This window comes from Muscardinus avellanarius, assembly GCF_963383645.1.
Source record: "Muscardinus avellanarius genome assembly, chromosome: 10".
Taxonomy (NCBI): domain Eukaryota; kingdom Metazoa; phylum Chordata; class Mammalia; order Rodentia; family Gliridae; genus Muscardinus; species Muscardinus avellanarius.
Genome location: NC_137796.1, coordinates 67,923,301 through 67,938,731, shown reverse-complemented (window position 1 = coordinate 67,938,731; position 15,431 = coordinate 67,923,301). Strand labels below are relative to the sequence as shown.

At 45.5% G+C, this 15,431-nt stretch overlaps 1 protein-coding gene across 1 annotated transcript; it reads right to left on the bottom strand.

Annotated features, from left to right (window-relative positions):
* Nucleotides 1-4,722: 4,722 nt before the first annotated feature.
* Nucleotides 4,723-9,136, bottom strand: AURKC (aurora kinase C; the record flags this gene model as incomplete). Its single annotated transcript, XM_080703775.1, has 7 exons — nt 4,723-4,893; nt 5,088-5,262; nt 6,100-6,248; nt 7,874-8,012; nt 8,316-8,507; nt 8,796-8,891; nt 8,994-9,136. The coding sequence occupies 7 exons, from the start codon at nt 9,134-9,136 to the stop codon at nt 4,723-4,725; spliced, it is 1,065 nt and encodes a 354-aa protein (XP_080559901.1).
* Between the last annotated feature and the right edge of the window lie 6,295 nt (nt 9,137-15,431).

The window sequence follows — 15,431 nt, the reverse complement described above, 5'->3', positions numbered from 1 at the left end:
GGCCACGGAACACAGACCAGCTTCCCAGAGCCGGCGTGATCGGAACGGTCGCGACCAAGTGACGTCACCACCAGACCGCGGCGGGCTCCGCCCCCCGCTTCTCACGACAGCGTCGCTGTTTCTGCACCGTCATTGGCCAGCGCCCGCCACAAACGCGCGCGCAGAGGCTTCTGGACTCGGACCGCCGCTTCACCCCGTGGGCACTATTCGGGAGGATCTAGAGGTGGGGAGGTGCAGGCTCAGGCAGCGGAGATGCAGACCCGGCGGACCGCAAGTGCAAAGGGGTGGAACCTGGCCCTCCGCTGGGTCCCTGACTTGCAGTTTGCGTTCTCTCTCCTTTGCATTGATTCTTACAGATCAGTGGAAAGTCAGCAGCCCAAAGCAGGACACCAGCCGGGCTTGATGAGCAGGCTTGTAATCCCTGTACTTGAGAATCTAAAACAGGACCAAGAATCAGGCTCTTGGTCGCAGGGTCAAGACCAGCCTTGGCAAGTTAGAGAGACGCTATTTTAAAATAAAAAGGGTTAGGTGGGTAACTCGGTGGTAGAACACCCCTGAGTTTCATACTCAGTACACACACACACACACACACACACACACACACACACACACACACACACCAAAAGAAAAAGGCATAGGAAGTTATGTCCTGGTACCAACACCCCCCCCCAAAAAAAAGACACAAGAAGTTCTGCCCTGGCAGGTTGCAAAAGCACTGATCTCCTTTGCTTATCTTTTGTCCCACTTTCACATATGTGGGGATGTCTGAATAATGTACAATGATCTGTGATTTCACTTACCTACGACCAGCCAGGATACAGAAATACTAAGTGAAAATTCTAGGAGTAATTCATAAGTTTAACTGTGCATCCTGATGAAATTTCACATCCATTTAGCTCCTTCTGCCCAGGACCACCCCTTTTCCCAGTATATTCACACTATAACTGATGTAGGATAGAAGGAATAAGTAAGTAGAAAGGAGACAAACAGAAAGGAAAAGTAAAATACAACTTTAGCATAAGAACCTGGAGCTGAAGTGCTTTGGCCTCTAATCCACAAACCAGTTCTCTTTCCTAGGCCTGACTCTCCCAAAAATTCCTGGGAAACCTGTAGATCCTAGAGTTAACAATATTTCTGAGAAAAACCAAAAATTTAGAATAGTCCAGCTTATCTGTCAGTCAGCTAATGAGGACCCCAATCAACCCAAGATCATCCACCCTAAGGCTCATCAGAACACCAGACCACCAGGAAGTGCCTCGGGACTATTGGACTGAGCTCATCCACGCTAAGGCTGCCAGACCACCTGCCCACCATAAACTGGCTCATCCGGACTGAGTTCATCCTCACATACCTTCTCTAGCCCACCCCTCATGAAAGTCCCCTATAAACGGAGAACCCTGAACTCCCCAAAATGCCTTCCTCATCTTGAGGGGCCTGCATTCTCTCTTGAATGTGTATTTCTTTCCTTTTCCCCAAATAACCCTCTATGTCTCTAACTGGCACGTGCTGAAATTCTTTTTTGTCACATTAGCCAAGGACCCTGCAGATCCTGAGATTGTGAGCTGAGGGCTCACCTCAAAATAACCACTGCCTGCTTTTTAGCTAGTTAGTAGCTGCCTTGATTATCACATTGACTGTCAGGGTATCCATAGTTGTGTTCAAGTAACTTGTATTTTAACATAGCCCAAAGCCAAGTGTAGTAATGCTGGATATGACAAAGAGAAGCCATAAAGTGCTTCTTTTACACATGAAGCATGGTGTAGTGACACAAACCTGTAATCCCAGTCCTTGGGAGGCTGACACAGGAGGATCTCAGGTTGGAGGACAGACTCAACAAGTAATGAGACCCATCAACCTAGCAAGATCCTGTTTCAAAATAAAAATAAAATAGGGCTAGGGATGTAGCTAAGAGGTAGAATGCCCCACTGGGTTCAATCCCCTGTAAACACACACACACACATACACACACACACACACACACACACACACATACACACACACACACACACACACACACACACACAGAAGAAAATTAAATGTATCATAGAAAGTCTTAGTAGTCTCCAACAGTGACTTTTTTCTTATGACTATGTATGAAGGTGAGAGAATAAACTGATTTTTTTGTTTTTTCTTTTGGTGCTAGACATTGAACTCAGGGCCTTGCTTATGTGCAAGGCACAAACTCAGCTTTCAGTGAGTCTTTTTTTTTTTTTTTTTAGTGAGTCTTAGTAAGTTGTAGATACATCTGATTATGAAAAGGGAAACAGGGTATGCTGAAAACTCTCTCAAGGAATTGACTGAAGTCTAGTGCAGTGGTGCCTGCCTGGAATCCCAGAAACACCAGAGGCTGAGGCAGGAGAATCATAATCTCGAGGCCAGCATGGACAATTTTAGCAAGACCATGTAAAAATCAAATGGGGGGGAGGAGCCTCTGTACTCAAGAGACTGAGACAGGAGGATCCCAAGTTCTTGGCCAGCTTCAGCAACTTGTGAGGCCCTCCACAACTTAGACCCTGTTTCAAAATAAAGAATAAAATATGGCTGTGGATGTAGTTTGGAGTAGAATGCCCCTGGACTCAATCTCTAAGAACACACACACACACACACACACACACACACACACACACACACACCACAGTGGAGAGGCATATAGCTGCATAGTAGAGTGGCCCTGAACTCAATCCCTAATATAAATAAGTAAAATAAAAAAATAAAAATACTATTAGGCTAAGCATGGTGGTACATGCCTGTAACCCCAATATTTGGGAGACTGAGACAGAGAAGAGGATTATAGATTTAAGTCCAGCCTCAGCAATTTAGGGAGAACCTCAGAACTTAGTGAGTCCTTGTTTCAAAATAAAAAATAAAATAGGTCTCAGGACACCCCTGAGTTCAATCTCCAGTACCCCCAACACACAAATGGTTGACTTATATCTAGTTCAGATATTAAAGATGTTTATGTTCTATATCATGGGGAGGCCAAAATATTGAATAAGTGTCAATAAGTAAAGGCATGTAGACTTTTAGGCACATTTTTGAATGCTTAACATAAACCAAGACATAAGCCAGGTATGGTGGTGCATGCCTGTAATTCCAATACTTGGAAGACTGAGACAGAAAAATAGGAGGTTCCAGGACAGCCTCCGCAACTTAGCAAGGCCCTCAGCAACTTAGGAAGACTTTGCTTCAAGATAAAAAATAAAATAGGGCTGGGGGTGTCACTTGAAGGCCACTGGGTTCAACCCCCAATATGAGTAAATAAATAATATTTAAGCACAAAATATATAGCATATCTGTCATCTTTCCTACATTTTAGATCTGGAATGTACCACAATGGCCCATGTTTCAGAGGCTTACTCCCCAGTTTGGTGCTGTTGAGAGGTAGTGTAAACATGAACGGCTGGGAGGCCTTCTAGTTACTGGGTATGTGCTCTTGAGACAGTAGGATCCCACCCCTTCCTCTTTCACATCCAGCCCATGATGTATTGCCTTGCTGTAAGTCCAAAAACAGTGGTGCCAAATATGGACTGAAATTTCAAAAAATGTGAGCCAAAATAAATCCTGTTTTAAATTTATCTCAGGTATTTTGGTACAGTAATGTAAAGCTAATACAGTGTGGTAGTGTTGCAGCCCTAGAAATTTTCTGTTCTCATGTACATGGCCAGAATGTACATGAGAACATGTACATGGCCCGGTAATGAGTTCACCACTTCAGATGTGTATAAATTACATAATCTATATGTATGACTCAGTTAATTTATTAGGGATTGCCAAGTGGTTAATTGAAATATAAACTCAAGCTGGGCGTGGTAGCGCACGCTTGATTTGGGAGGCTGAGAATGGAGGATCGAGGATCGCGGTTCGTGGACAGCTTCAGCTACTTAGTGAGGCACTGTTTCAAAATATTGGATGCCAGTACAAAAGAGTGAACCTTCGGACAGATGGTCCTAATTTACAAATGATATACTCTTGAAAAGTAATTTTGAGTAGAGGAGCCACTGAGAGAGGTGGCAAATTATGTACTCCTGGAGACTTTATCTGCAGAGTATACACCAGTTTCCAAGAACAGTAAAGTCACCATCTCCAAGGGCCAAGGGGCATAATCCTAGGCAGCTCTCATGAGACTTTCTCTATGAAATAAAGATTCTACCAAGCCACATACCAAACCACACAACCAGAAAGACCTGGCACTAAATGACTCAGCTTTTATTAATTAACATCTTAAAAAGAAACAAACAACAACAAAAAAAAAAGACAGGAGATCAGGACTTGGGAGGCTGAGAAAGGAGGGTCACAGGCTCAAGGCCTTCAGCAGTTGAGTGAAATTGTTTCAAAAAGTAAAAAATAAAATAGAAGCTGGGCATGGTGGCGTACACTTGTAAATCCCAGCATTTGGAAGGCTAAGACAGGAGGATCACAGTTTGCGGACAGCCTCAGCTAATTAGTGAGGCCATTTACAACTCACTGAGACCCTGTTTCAAAATATAGAATTACATAAAAATAGGGCTGAGGGTGTAGCTCAGAGGTAGAATGCCCCTGAGTTCCATCCCCAGTACTGCAACAAAATAAATAAAATAAAATAAAATAGGGCTGGGGGTATAGCACTGAGGTAGAACACTACTTGGTTCAATCCTCAGTACCATACAAACAAAAAAAGGGACAGATAAGGCAGCAGAGCCTGAGAGCTCCCTGGACACACACAAAGGACAGAGGCAGACAGGTTCAGGAAGCCATCTGAACACAGGGAGGCAGCACCCTCCGGGAGTGTGTCTGGACCCAGGGGTGCTGCAGGATCTGGGCCAGGGGAAGCCGCTCCAAAGGCTGATACCTAAGAAGCTTGGAGATCAAGTCCCGGGCCCCCGCTGGCATTGAAAGGGGAAACCGCACATCCACCTAATGAGGCCGAGGAAGAAGAAAGAGAAGACTCATTAATTTCTCTGGTTAATGTTCTCCCTGTTCTTTGAGTCTCTTCATGGGACTCTTCTGGATCTTAGCAGATAACCTTGTAGGTGTGCCCCAGATCCCGCAGGCCCAGCAGCCATCACCAACTGGTTCCCCTGTAAATGTCCAAAACATAGCCGTCACACCTTGAGGATGCGCCTGTAGGTTTCGTTGTTAGAGGAGCTCTCGAAGGGTGGATATCCCACCAGCAGCTCATAGCAGAGCACTCCAATGCACCACAGATCCACCTTCTCATCGTATGTTCTCCCCTCAATCATTTCTGGGGGCAGATAGTCTAGAGTCCCACACATTGTCTTTCTCCTAGAGAAGGGCAGAAGGGAGCAGTGTGCAGAGGTGCAGAATGAGGGTAATCCTCCTTCCCCATCTTCCAGTGAGATGGGAGACCCTAGGACATCCAGGACAGTCCCATCCCAAGCACAGGGGTTTGGAGACACCAACTTTTAATATGAATCATGGTTCAGAGAAGGCAAGTACTAGGACCAGCTAGTTGGAAATTATTAATATTATTAAGTTCATGAGCCAGAATGCTTTTACAAAAAAAAAAATCCTCAGCATCAAGAAAGATTTGGAATAAAGTGAAAGTACATTATTATAGACCAAATAAATAAGCTACAGGTTATTCAAACAGAAAAATACACTCCTAAAAGTATGGAACAATGGTTCTTTTTGTGTGTGTGAGACACTGGGGATTGAACCCAGGGTCATTCTTTCTCTGAGCCACACCCCCCCCCATTTTATTCTTTATTTTGAAACAGTCTCACTAAGTTGCAGAAGGCCTCACAAATAGCTGAGAATGGTGGTGAACCTGCAAAGCTCCTGTCTCAGCTTCCTGAGTACTGAGATAATAGGTATACACCACCATACTTGTCAGGCCATTCTTTAAAATTTCATGTATATTTTATTTTTTCATTTCTGGGAATTGAACCCAGGGTCTCATGGATGCTGGATAATTACTCTACCACTCAGCAACACCCTCAGCTCCTCAAATATATTTTAAATGTATGTACTTTAAAAAGGGCAATTTCTAAATGCAAACCCAGGTTTCTATCTGGGTCTCATATGTGGAATAAATTTAGACCCTTCCTCACTGGCACTACGGCCCGCCTGCCTGCCCCATCCCATCATCACCTGACCTACCTCAGAGACGGGGTGTGCACAGACCAGCCGAAATCTGCAATCTTGACCTCACCCCTGAACCCCAGCAACAGATTTTCTGGCTTTATATCCCTGTGAATCACCTTCTTTTCATGGCAATAGGTCAGGGCATCAGCCAACTCTTCCATTATCTATGGGAACAAGGTTAAAACAATCCCGAAGTGAAGCCCTTCCACAATTTCCCTGTGAAACAGAATACTCGTCACAAATTTTAAAATTGTAATGGAATCGTTTTTTCTTGGCTATTAACCTCAACACCTCCCTTTCAGTGGCACCCGCCACAATAACTGTGCTGGACTGGGAGCATTTGGAAGGACTTGGGAGGATTTCCTCTCCCCTACCTTTTCATCGTGTGTGTGTGTGTGTGTGTGTGTGTGTGTGTGTGTGTGTGTGGTCTTGGGGAGTGAAACCAGGGGTATTCTACTTCTAAACTACACCCCGCTGCCTTAGTTTTATATTTTTATTTTGAGACAGGATCTGATTTAGATGCAGATGGTCTAAGTTGCTGAGGCTGGCTGTGAACCTGCAATCCTCCTGTCTCAGCCTCCTAAGTACTGGGGTTACAGGCATGCACACACCTGGCTTCCTCTCACCTACTTTATATGGCTTTATAGGATGAATGCTAATATAGACAGAACACCCCTCCTTGTTATCCCAGCCCAGCAAGTAGCCAGTTAAAAACCTACACTTAGGCAAACAGATGATCATCCAAAGGACATAAGTCCTGAGAGAATGGCATAGAAGGAGGCAACATGGCAGATCACTCTGAGGGCAAGACCCAGCCACTGCTGTTGGGATGCTCACTGCCATGACTCCTCTTCTAATACCCTCTAGAAATCTCTAGCTACCTTTCTCTAAGACAGTTCTACCCATTTACCCTTGTAACCTTTCGATATATGTTTTGTTTTTTTGCATAAGATAGTGGAGTTGAATGCCATTATGTAACCAATGACTTCAACTTTATTCTCAGCTGGGCATGGTGGCACACATTTGTAATTCCAGTACTTGGGAGGCTGAGACAGGAGGTTCATGGATGCCTTAGCAACTTAGTGAGGCCCTCTGCAACTTAGGCCCTTCCTGTTTAAAAAAAAAAAAAAAAAAAAAGAAGCTGAGTGTGGTGGCACAGCAGGCCTGTAATCCCAGTACTTCGAAAGCTGAGAGAGGAGGATTGCAGGTTTTCAGCCAGCCTCGGCTACTTAGTATAGTGAGACCTTCTACAACTTAGTGAAACTCTGTACCAAAATAAAGAATAAAATAGGGGTGGGGTGTAGCTCAGAGGTAGAATGACCCTGTGTTCCATTCCCAGTACCAAAAATTTTCAAAAAATAGGGCCAGGTGATGTAGTTCTGAGGTAGAATGCCCCTAAATTCAATCTCAATTCCAAAAAAAAAAAAAAAAAAAGACAACCTCACAATACAATACACTAGGAGGAATTATTCAAGTGTAAACATGCAGGATGTATCATTATATAAAATCCATAGGATAAAATTTAGAAATAAACTTTAAAGCCAAGCGTGGTGGCGCATGCTTGTAATCCCAGTTACAACTCCCAGTTGGGAGGCTGAGAGGGAGGACCACTGTTTGTCGCCAGCCTCAGCTACTTAGTGAGACCCTGTTTCAAAATAAAGAATAAAAAATAGGGCTGGGGGTGTAGCTTGAAGGTAGAATGTCTCTGGGTTCCATCCCCAGTACCCTCCAAAAATAAATTTAGAAATAAAAACTTTAATCCCATGCCTGAGCCCACAGACACACTCACCGTGGCTGTACGCTGCTCGTCTAATGTGTGGCTTCTCTGAAGCTCCTTGTAGAGCTCACCCCGTGGAGCATATTCCAGAATCAAGTATATCCGACGAGCATCATGGAAGTAGTTGTATAGGCGTAGGATATTGGGGTGTCTGAAGGAGAAATGGGGAAGATGGGTGAAGAGTCAAACTTCTCCTTGAGTCCAACACGATGTTATAACTGGTGACTGGTCGGCAAACTGTGCCAGGGCCAGAATAAAAGCAAGAGTGAGTGAGAGGAAAACAAGGAACCAACAGCAGGATTGGGATGTCCGACACAGAAAAATCTTCAGGGTGAAAGCCAGGGGCTTCGTGAAGGGCGGGGTAGTAGGAAAGCCTGAGTTCAGATGTCACCGCGGGAAGAGAAAAAAGAACTAGAAAGCCACAGAGGGAGTGTCAGGCAGAGCCTGTCCTTACTGCAGATGTGCCTGGATTTCCACTTCCCTACGCAGCTGATGCTCCAGCCCTTCCTTCTCAATCTGGGACTTGAAGAGGACCTTCAGGGCGACGATGAAATGGCTTTCTTTAAGCCGAGCCAGGTACACGTTCCCAAATTTACCCTTGCCCAGAGGGCGCCCGATTTCAAAGTCATCGATTGTGAGCCTCCTCCTGGATGGAGAGGAGGAAAAGACCCTCAGTTAGGGAGGTGGGTGGAAGGAGAATCCGAGATCTCCAACGTTCCCCTTCCTCCTTCACTTTACCTTCCCTCTGCCCGTGTCCCTTCTTGAGGCCCCGGCCCGGATGTTTGGTTGAAAACTGGCATCTCTGATCCAGAAGCCCACACTCCACCCACCCAGCAGACCCAGGAGCCCACACTCCACACAGCCAGCAGATTCACGAACCCACACTCCCCCACCCAGCCGACCCAAAAGCCCACATTCTACCCACGCAACTTACTCTTCACCCAAGGGCCCCACCTCCCTTCCTCTTCCAGACACTAAGGCAAAGGCACTCACGTGGCTGAGATGGTGGGCTGCTTTTGGCCTGCTGCAGCTACTCAAAAAGAGCACAGGAAAGGTGGGGAGGGAGCGAGGAGAGATATGGAACAGGGATACAGAGAAGTGTCAACACCTTTTTCAGTGCACCCTATCCTACAGCCCCAGTCCTGTGCCCCCTGCCCCATCACCTGCAGGCTGAGCCATGGCGGGCAGCGCCGCAGCTCTCTGGAAGATCTGTAGTAGAGGTGCGGGCGAGCTGGGCACCTCCCCAGCCCTTTGGAGCTGGTCTCCCCAGTCCATGCGGCCCTGACGAAAGGTAGGGAGGCAACTTTCTGGCGGAGGCTGGCCTTTCGGGTAGAAGACCTGAAACTGGAACCACCAAGTACCAAAGGTCCCTGGCAACCCCAGGCAGTATTTTTATAGGACGCGCTGCCGCCTCCAGGGCGGAGCTAATGCTTCCCCGATTATTTCTATTGGTCTATATTTCTGACGCCGCAAGCAGCATGCCCAATGGAATGGTCGAAAGCAACTTTGGGGAGCCAATGCGGAGGCAGGGGCGGGGCGTGAGAGGGCGGGTGCGTGTTTCTGGAGACCACATGCAAATGCGCATGCGCACACCTAGCACGCTGGCGGCGGGAGCGCGGTTCCCGGACCCGGAAGCCATGTGGGGCCAACCCTGGAAGCTTCAAGGGCGTGCCCAGCGCGGGCGCGAGGGCCTAGGTCTCTTCCTCGGGGTCTCCAGCTCTCCTCGTCCGTGCAGCCCCAGGACCCGCACCATGCACCCGCACCGCCAACCCTGCGACCAGAACAGCCCCGCACCTCTAGGTGCAGCCTCCCCACCTTCGCTTGCAGTCGCCAGTTTGCGTTTCAGTGAGCGTTATTTTGGTCTCAGATATGATGGAATCAGCCACACATTGATTTGTTTGAAAAAATACAGAGGTGGCCAAAAACATTTGAAATTGAATTCTTTTAGACCGGGGACGGGGCAAACTGTCGAAGTATGACTGAAAACAAAATCTCTAGCTGTCCGCGGTGGCACACACCTGTAATCCCTGTACTTTGGGAGGCAGAGGCAGGAGGATCGCAAGTTCGCGGCCAGCCTCAGCAAAGTGTTGAGGCCCTAGGCAACTTAGTAAGAACCTGTTTTATTTTTTTATTTTTTGCGGGTCTGGGGATGGAACCCAGGGGCATTCAACCTCCGAGCTACACCCCCTGCCCTATTTTTTATTTTTATTTTGAAACCAGGTCTCACTGAGTTGCAGGGGACCTCACTAAGTAGCTTAGGCTGGCCAAGAACCACGATCCTCAGGTCTCAGCTTCCCGAATGCTGGGATTACAAGCGTGTGCCACCACGCCCGACTGTAAGATCCTGTTTTAAAATAAATTACCCTGTGGGTGTAACTCACAGGCACAATGCCTCTGGGTTCGATCCTCACTTTCACACACAACACACAAAAAAGAGAAAACTTCCAACCAACCCAGAAAACCTCTCCATGTAGCAAGATGATTTATAGAATGGCTTTTCCTGTCATAGTCCTGGGGAGCTGGGGTGTCCATTGTCATTGAATTTTGAGAGTTAAAAAGATTTTTAATTGGGGGTCTAGGGTGTAACTCAGTGGTTGAACGCTTACATAGCTTGATAACATATGGCCTTGAGTTCCATTTCCAGTACTAGTTTTAATTTTTGGTATTGGAGATAGAACCCAGGGGCATTCTGCCTCCACGCTCCACCCATGACCTTTTTTTATTTCGAAACAGGGTCTCCCTAGGTTGATGACAGTCTCACCATAGATGAGGCTGGATGTGGTATATCAAGTTGAAGAAAGATGATTAAAAACAGGGCTGGGGGTGTAGTTCCATGGTAAAGCACCTGCCTAGCATACAAAGGCCCTGTATTCCATCCCCAGCACCCCCAAAATAAGTATCTCCCAACCCAGACAAATTCTCTACAAAGGTAGAAGAAAATAGTTTTCTGTGCATTTGTTTTGTGAGTTTTTAGTTGTTTTTAACAGGTTGGGTCCCTCCTCGCAGGGGTGGGACCTTAGAAAAGGAGGAGACTGCTGGGTGATATAGCTAGGCAGGCAATGTCCAGAGAGGGCAGCGGCACCCTTAGCCCCACCCACAAGACGTAAAGCTTAAAAGGAAGGGCATTTCCTTTCCAGCGATGGAGGAGCTTGGAGGTCTCCAGGAGCGGTCCAGCCCCTATCCCCGAGAGAAGACCACATTAAAATTCTTTTCCACGCACCCGGTCTCTCTCGCCTTTTTACTGCACCAAAAAACTAACAGTTTTGTTGCTGCACACTGAGACCAGGGCTACATCCTCAAACCTTTTTTATTTTTATTTTCTTGGTACTGGGGATCGAACTCAGGGGCATTCTACCTCTGAATTACACTCCCAGCCCTATTTTTTATTCTTTATTTTGAAACAGGATCTAAGTTGTGGAGGGCCACACTAAGTTGCTGAGGCTGGCCTTGAACCTGTGATCCTCCTGACTCAGCCTCCCAAGTACTGGGACTACCGGCATACACCACCATGCCCAGCTCCCAAACTTTTTTTTTAACAGAGCGCTGAAAAATTGCCTAGGCTGGAATCAACTTGCGATGTTCCTGCCTCAGCCTCCAGAGCAGCTGGAATAGTTGGGATTATAGGCGTGTGCATATTGCCATGCCACCTTTAAGAAAACGATTTCGCGGAGTGCAGTGGTATATCTGTAATCCCAATACTTGTGAACCCGAGACAGTAGTATCACAGGTTTGAGGCCAGCCTCAGCAAAATAGCAAGACCCTGCTTCAAACAACAAAAGCTGGGTAGGCTGAGACAGGAGGATCGCAGATTTGAATCCAGCCTCAGCAACTTAGCCAGAGTTTCAGAATAAAAATAAATACTGGGCATGGTGGCACACACTTGTAATCTCAGTATTTAGGAGGCCCTGAGAAAGGAGGATCTGGGTTCACAGCCAGCCTCTGCTACTTAGGGAGGCCCTCTGTAACTTAGTGAGACCTTGTTTCAAAGTAAAGAATAAAAAATCGGGCTGAGGGTGTAGCTCAAAGGGTAGAATGCCCCTGAGTTCAATCCCTAGTACCGCAAAAAGAAAAAAATAAATAATAAAAGTTGGGTGTGGGAGTACACACTTGAAACCTCAGTACCTGGGAAACGAGACCGAACTGCAGGTTCAAAGACAGCCTCGGCAAGTAGAGAGACCATTTCAAAACAAGAAAAAAAAAGGGTTGGGGGTGGAACCCAGAGGCAGAATGCCCATGGGTTCAATCCCCAGTATCTGCCCCCCCCCAAAAAAAACTGTAGTGCTGGCTATGGAACCCAGGTTCTCATGTAACCAAGCTATGTGAGCACCCTATCATTAAATTGCACCCCAGCCCCCAAGTTAAAAATCCCTACCCTCAAAACTCAATGACATTACCAAGCACTCCAGCTCCCCACAAAGGTGACAGAAAAAACCATCTTCAGACCAGGATCTGAGCACAAAGTGATCTGTACACTCACAGAGATCATCTTGGCAGAGGACTCTTAGCAGGAGTTGACCACTCTCTCCCCCTCCACACAACTGAGTAAAACTCACCAAGATAGCATCTGCAATAACATTCTTTTTAATCTAAAATTATCCACATTTAATAATAAAGGTATTATGAACACCATATTCTTTAATGCTCTTTCTACTGCAACCATAGGCTTCAGTTGATATAGCAGCAATAAAAGGTTGAGAAACTGTACATTTGCACTACAAAAACACACCTCATTGATGTGGCCATTACATCTTCAGAAAACGTCTAAGTCAGACCAATACTGTGCATGTGTAAGTTAGGTATATAAAAGTCCTTTTCTCCGCTGACTTCCTCTGTACCTTATCATCACTAAGTTAAATCCTGGCTAGGTTGTAACATGTGCCATTTGCAATTAATTTATTTAAATGGTTATAGTTATGTCTACCTGAGAATTATCATTTTCTGTTGAAGTAAATAGTGTTTATTCAATGTTTTCAACAGAAATTTACAGTCTTTTTGTATCGTTTAAGTCATGGAAAAGTTAAACCAGAAGGCTAGAGACTGCCATCTTTTGAGATTGCAAGTTTTGCCCTCAGTAGAAGCTTTGGATAGGGAGAGGTATCTCATAGGGCCAAAGGCAGTTTGGTGTGGCCAGAATTTTTGCATAAACAACATGACTTATGCTGACCATCTGAATCCTTCTGGAGGTCAAATTTGGTATGTGCTAAACAGTATGCCTATAAAAATCCAAGCACCGTGGCCCAAGTCCCACATATGCATAAATAAGGCACATTATGTGACTTTTCTCAGATGGACTTGACAAGACTGCTGGTTCTCTGTGTCTCTCCCCTCTGCTGAGTATGCATGTATCCTTTGGCTGCAGTAATTCAGCCAAGAGTGTAACAGAATCCTGAATACATTTTCCCATAAATGGCCAAACCTGGAGATGAGGAAGACCATTAGAATCATCTATTAGAACCTCTAGAATCATACATCCCCAACCATAAGAGTTTACATGGATTCTTTTCAAGGTCAAAATGTCATATATGGTGCTAACTATATGCGCTGCTTGGTAGTAAACACTCTGTGAGCAGCAAACATTACAAATGGCCTGTGTATGCAACCATTCACCAGAACACACAATAAGGGTCTAAGGACAAAAAGGGCTGGGTGCGGTGGCTCCTGTCTCTAACATCTTTAATCCCTGTGTGTGAGAGCCTAAGACAAGAGGACTGCAGGTTCAAAGCCAGCCTCCGCAAATAAAGGACAAAAAGGCAGGACATGGGACAATGGAGGAAGAAATGGCTGTGGCATATCTGGTGTGAACAACATTGCAGAAGTTAGGGAAATTCAGAGGTGTTCTTCAGGCACCTCAGACGATACAACACAGGGCAGGAATGAGCCTGGAGGAGTTATGTCTCCTCTGAAAGCCAGAGAAGCTAGGTGTGGTGGCACACACCTGTAATCCCAGTATTTGGGAGGCTGGAACAAGAGGATAAAAAGTTCGAGGCCAGCCAGGCATGGTGGCGCACGCTTGCAATCCCCATGCAATCCCCATGCTTGGGAGGCAGAGACAGGAGGATCGCGCAGGATCGCGCAGGTTCAAAGCCAGCCCCGCTGGCTTAAGAGACCCTGTTTCAAACAAAACAAAACAAAACAAAACAAAGTATTAAAAAAAAAAAAAAAAAAGGTCTGGGAGGGTACCCCGGAGGTAGAAGGGTTTCCAGGAACGCCAGTACCACCAAAGAAAAAAAAAGTTCGTGGCCAGCCTCGGGAACTGAATTGAGGTTCTCTTAGTGAGACACTGTTTAAATATAAGAAATAAAATTGGGCTGAGGTGTAGCTCACAGGTAGAGTGCTAAATTCAAGACCAGCCTGAGCAACTTAGTGAGACCATGTCTTAAAAATAAGTAAAAACATAAAGCTGAGGATGTAGCTCAGTTATGGAAGCACTTGCCTAGTATCATGAAGCCTTGGGTATAATCCCCAGTCCTGAAAAAAAAAAAATGTATGTATGTGTGTATACATGTATGTGTATATGTATGTATATATATATATATATATATACATATATATATATATATACACACACACACACACACACACATATATATAATACATTGTTATCACTCAAAAATTAGAGGAGGAAAAGGACAAAGAAAAAAAAAAGAGAGAAACTTCCTCAAGGAAATGTAAGACAAATTACTTTGGTTTATTCTAAGGATACAGGCTGGTTCAATATTCCAAATTCAATCAATATGATACATTATGCCAGGCATGCCTGTAACTCCAGTACTTGAGAGGATGAGACAGAATAGCAGAAACTTAGCAAGGCCCTCCACAGTTCAGTGAGACCTTGTTTCAAAATTAAACAAACAAAAAAATGGGCTAGGGCCAAAAGTGGTGCAGCATGCTTGTAATCCCAGCATTTGGGAGGCTGAGACAAGAGGATCACGGTTTGCAGACAGCCTCGGCTACTTATTGCAAAACTCAGTGAGATCCTATTTCAAAATAAAGAATAAAAAGTAGGGCTGGGGGTACGAGCCCCTGGGTCTGGGAGTGTAGCCTGGAGGTAGAAGGGTTTCCAGCCCCTGGGTTTCATCTCCAATGTGTGAGAGCACATGCCTGTAATCTCAGTACTTGGGAAGCTGAAAGAAGAAGATCACAGCCAGCCTCAGCAACTTGGTGAGGCCCTCGATAACATAATTTAGTGATACCCTGTTTCTAAATAAAAAATTATATAAGGCTGGGGGAGTACCTCAGAGTTACAATGCCCCTGGGTTCAACCCCCCCTAACACACAAAAACAAAAACAAACAAAACCAGGCATGGTGACACATGCCTGTAATCTCAGTACTTAAGAGGCTTAGACAGTAGAATCCCAGGTTAGAAGCCAGGCTCAGCAACTTAAGTAAGGTCCTCAGCAACTGTGAGATAGTAGTGTTTAAAAATAAATTAAAAAAAAATAGAGAGAGCTGGGGTGTAGTTCAGAAGTTGAATGCCTCTGGGTTCAATCCCCAGTTCAAAAAAAAAAAAAAAAAGTTACCCATTTAAAACTTACAGGGCAGAGGTTATAGCTCAATGGTAGAGTGCCT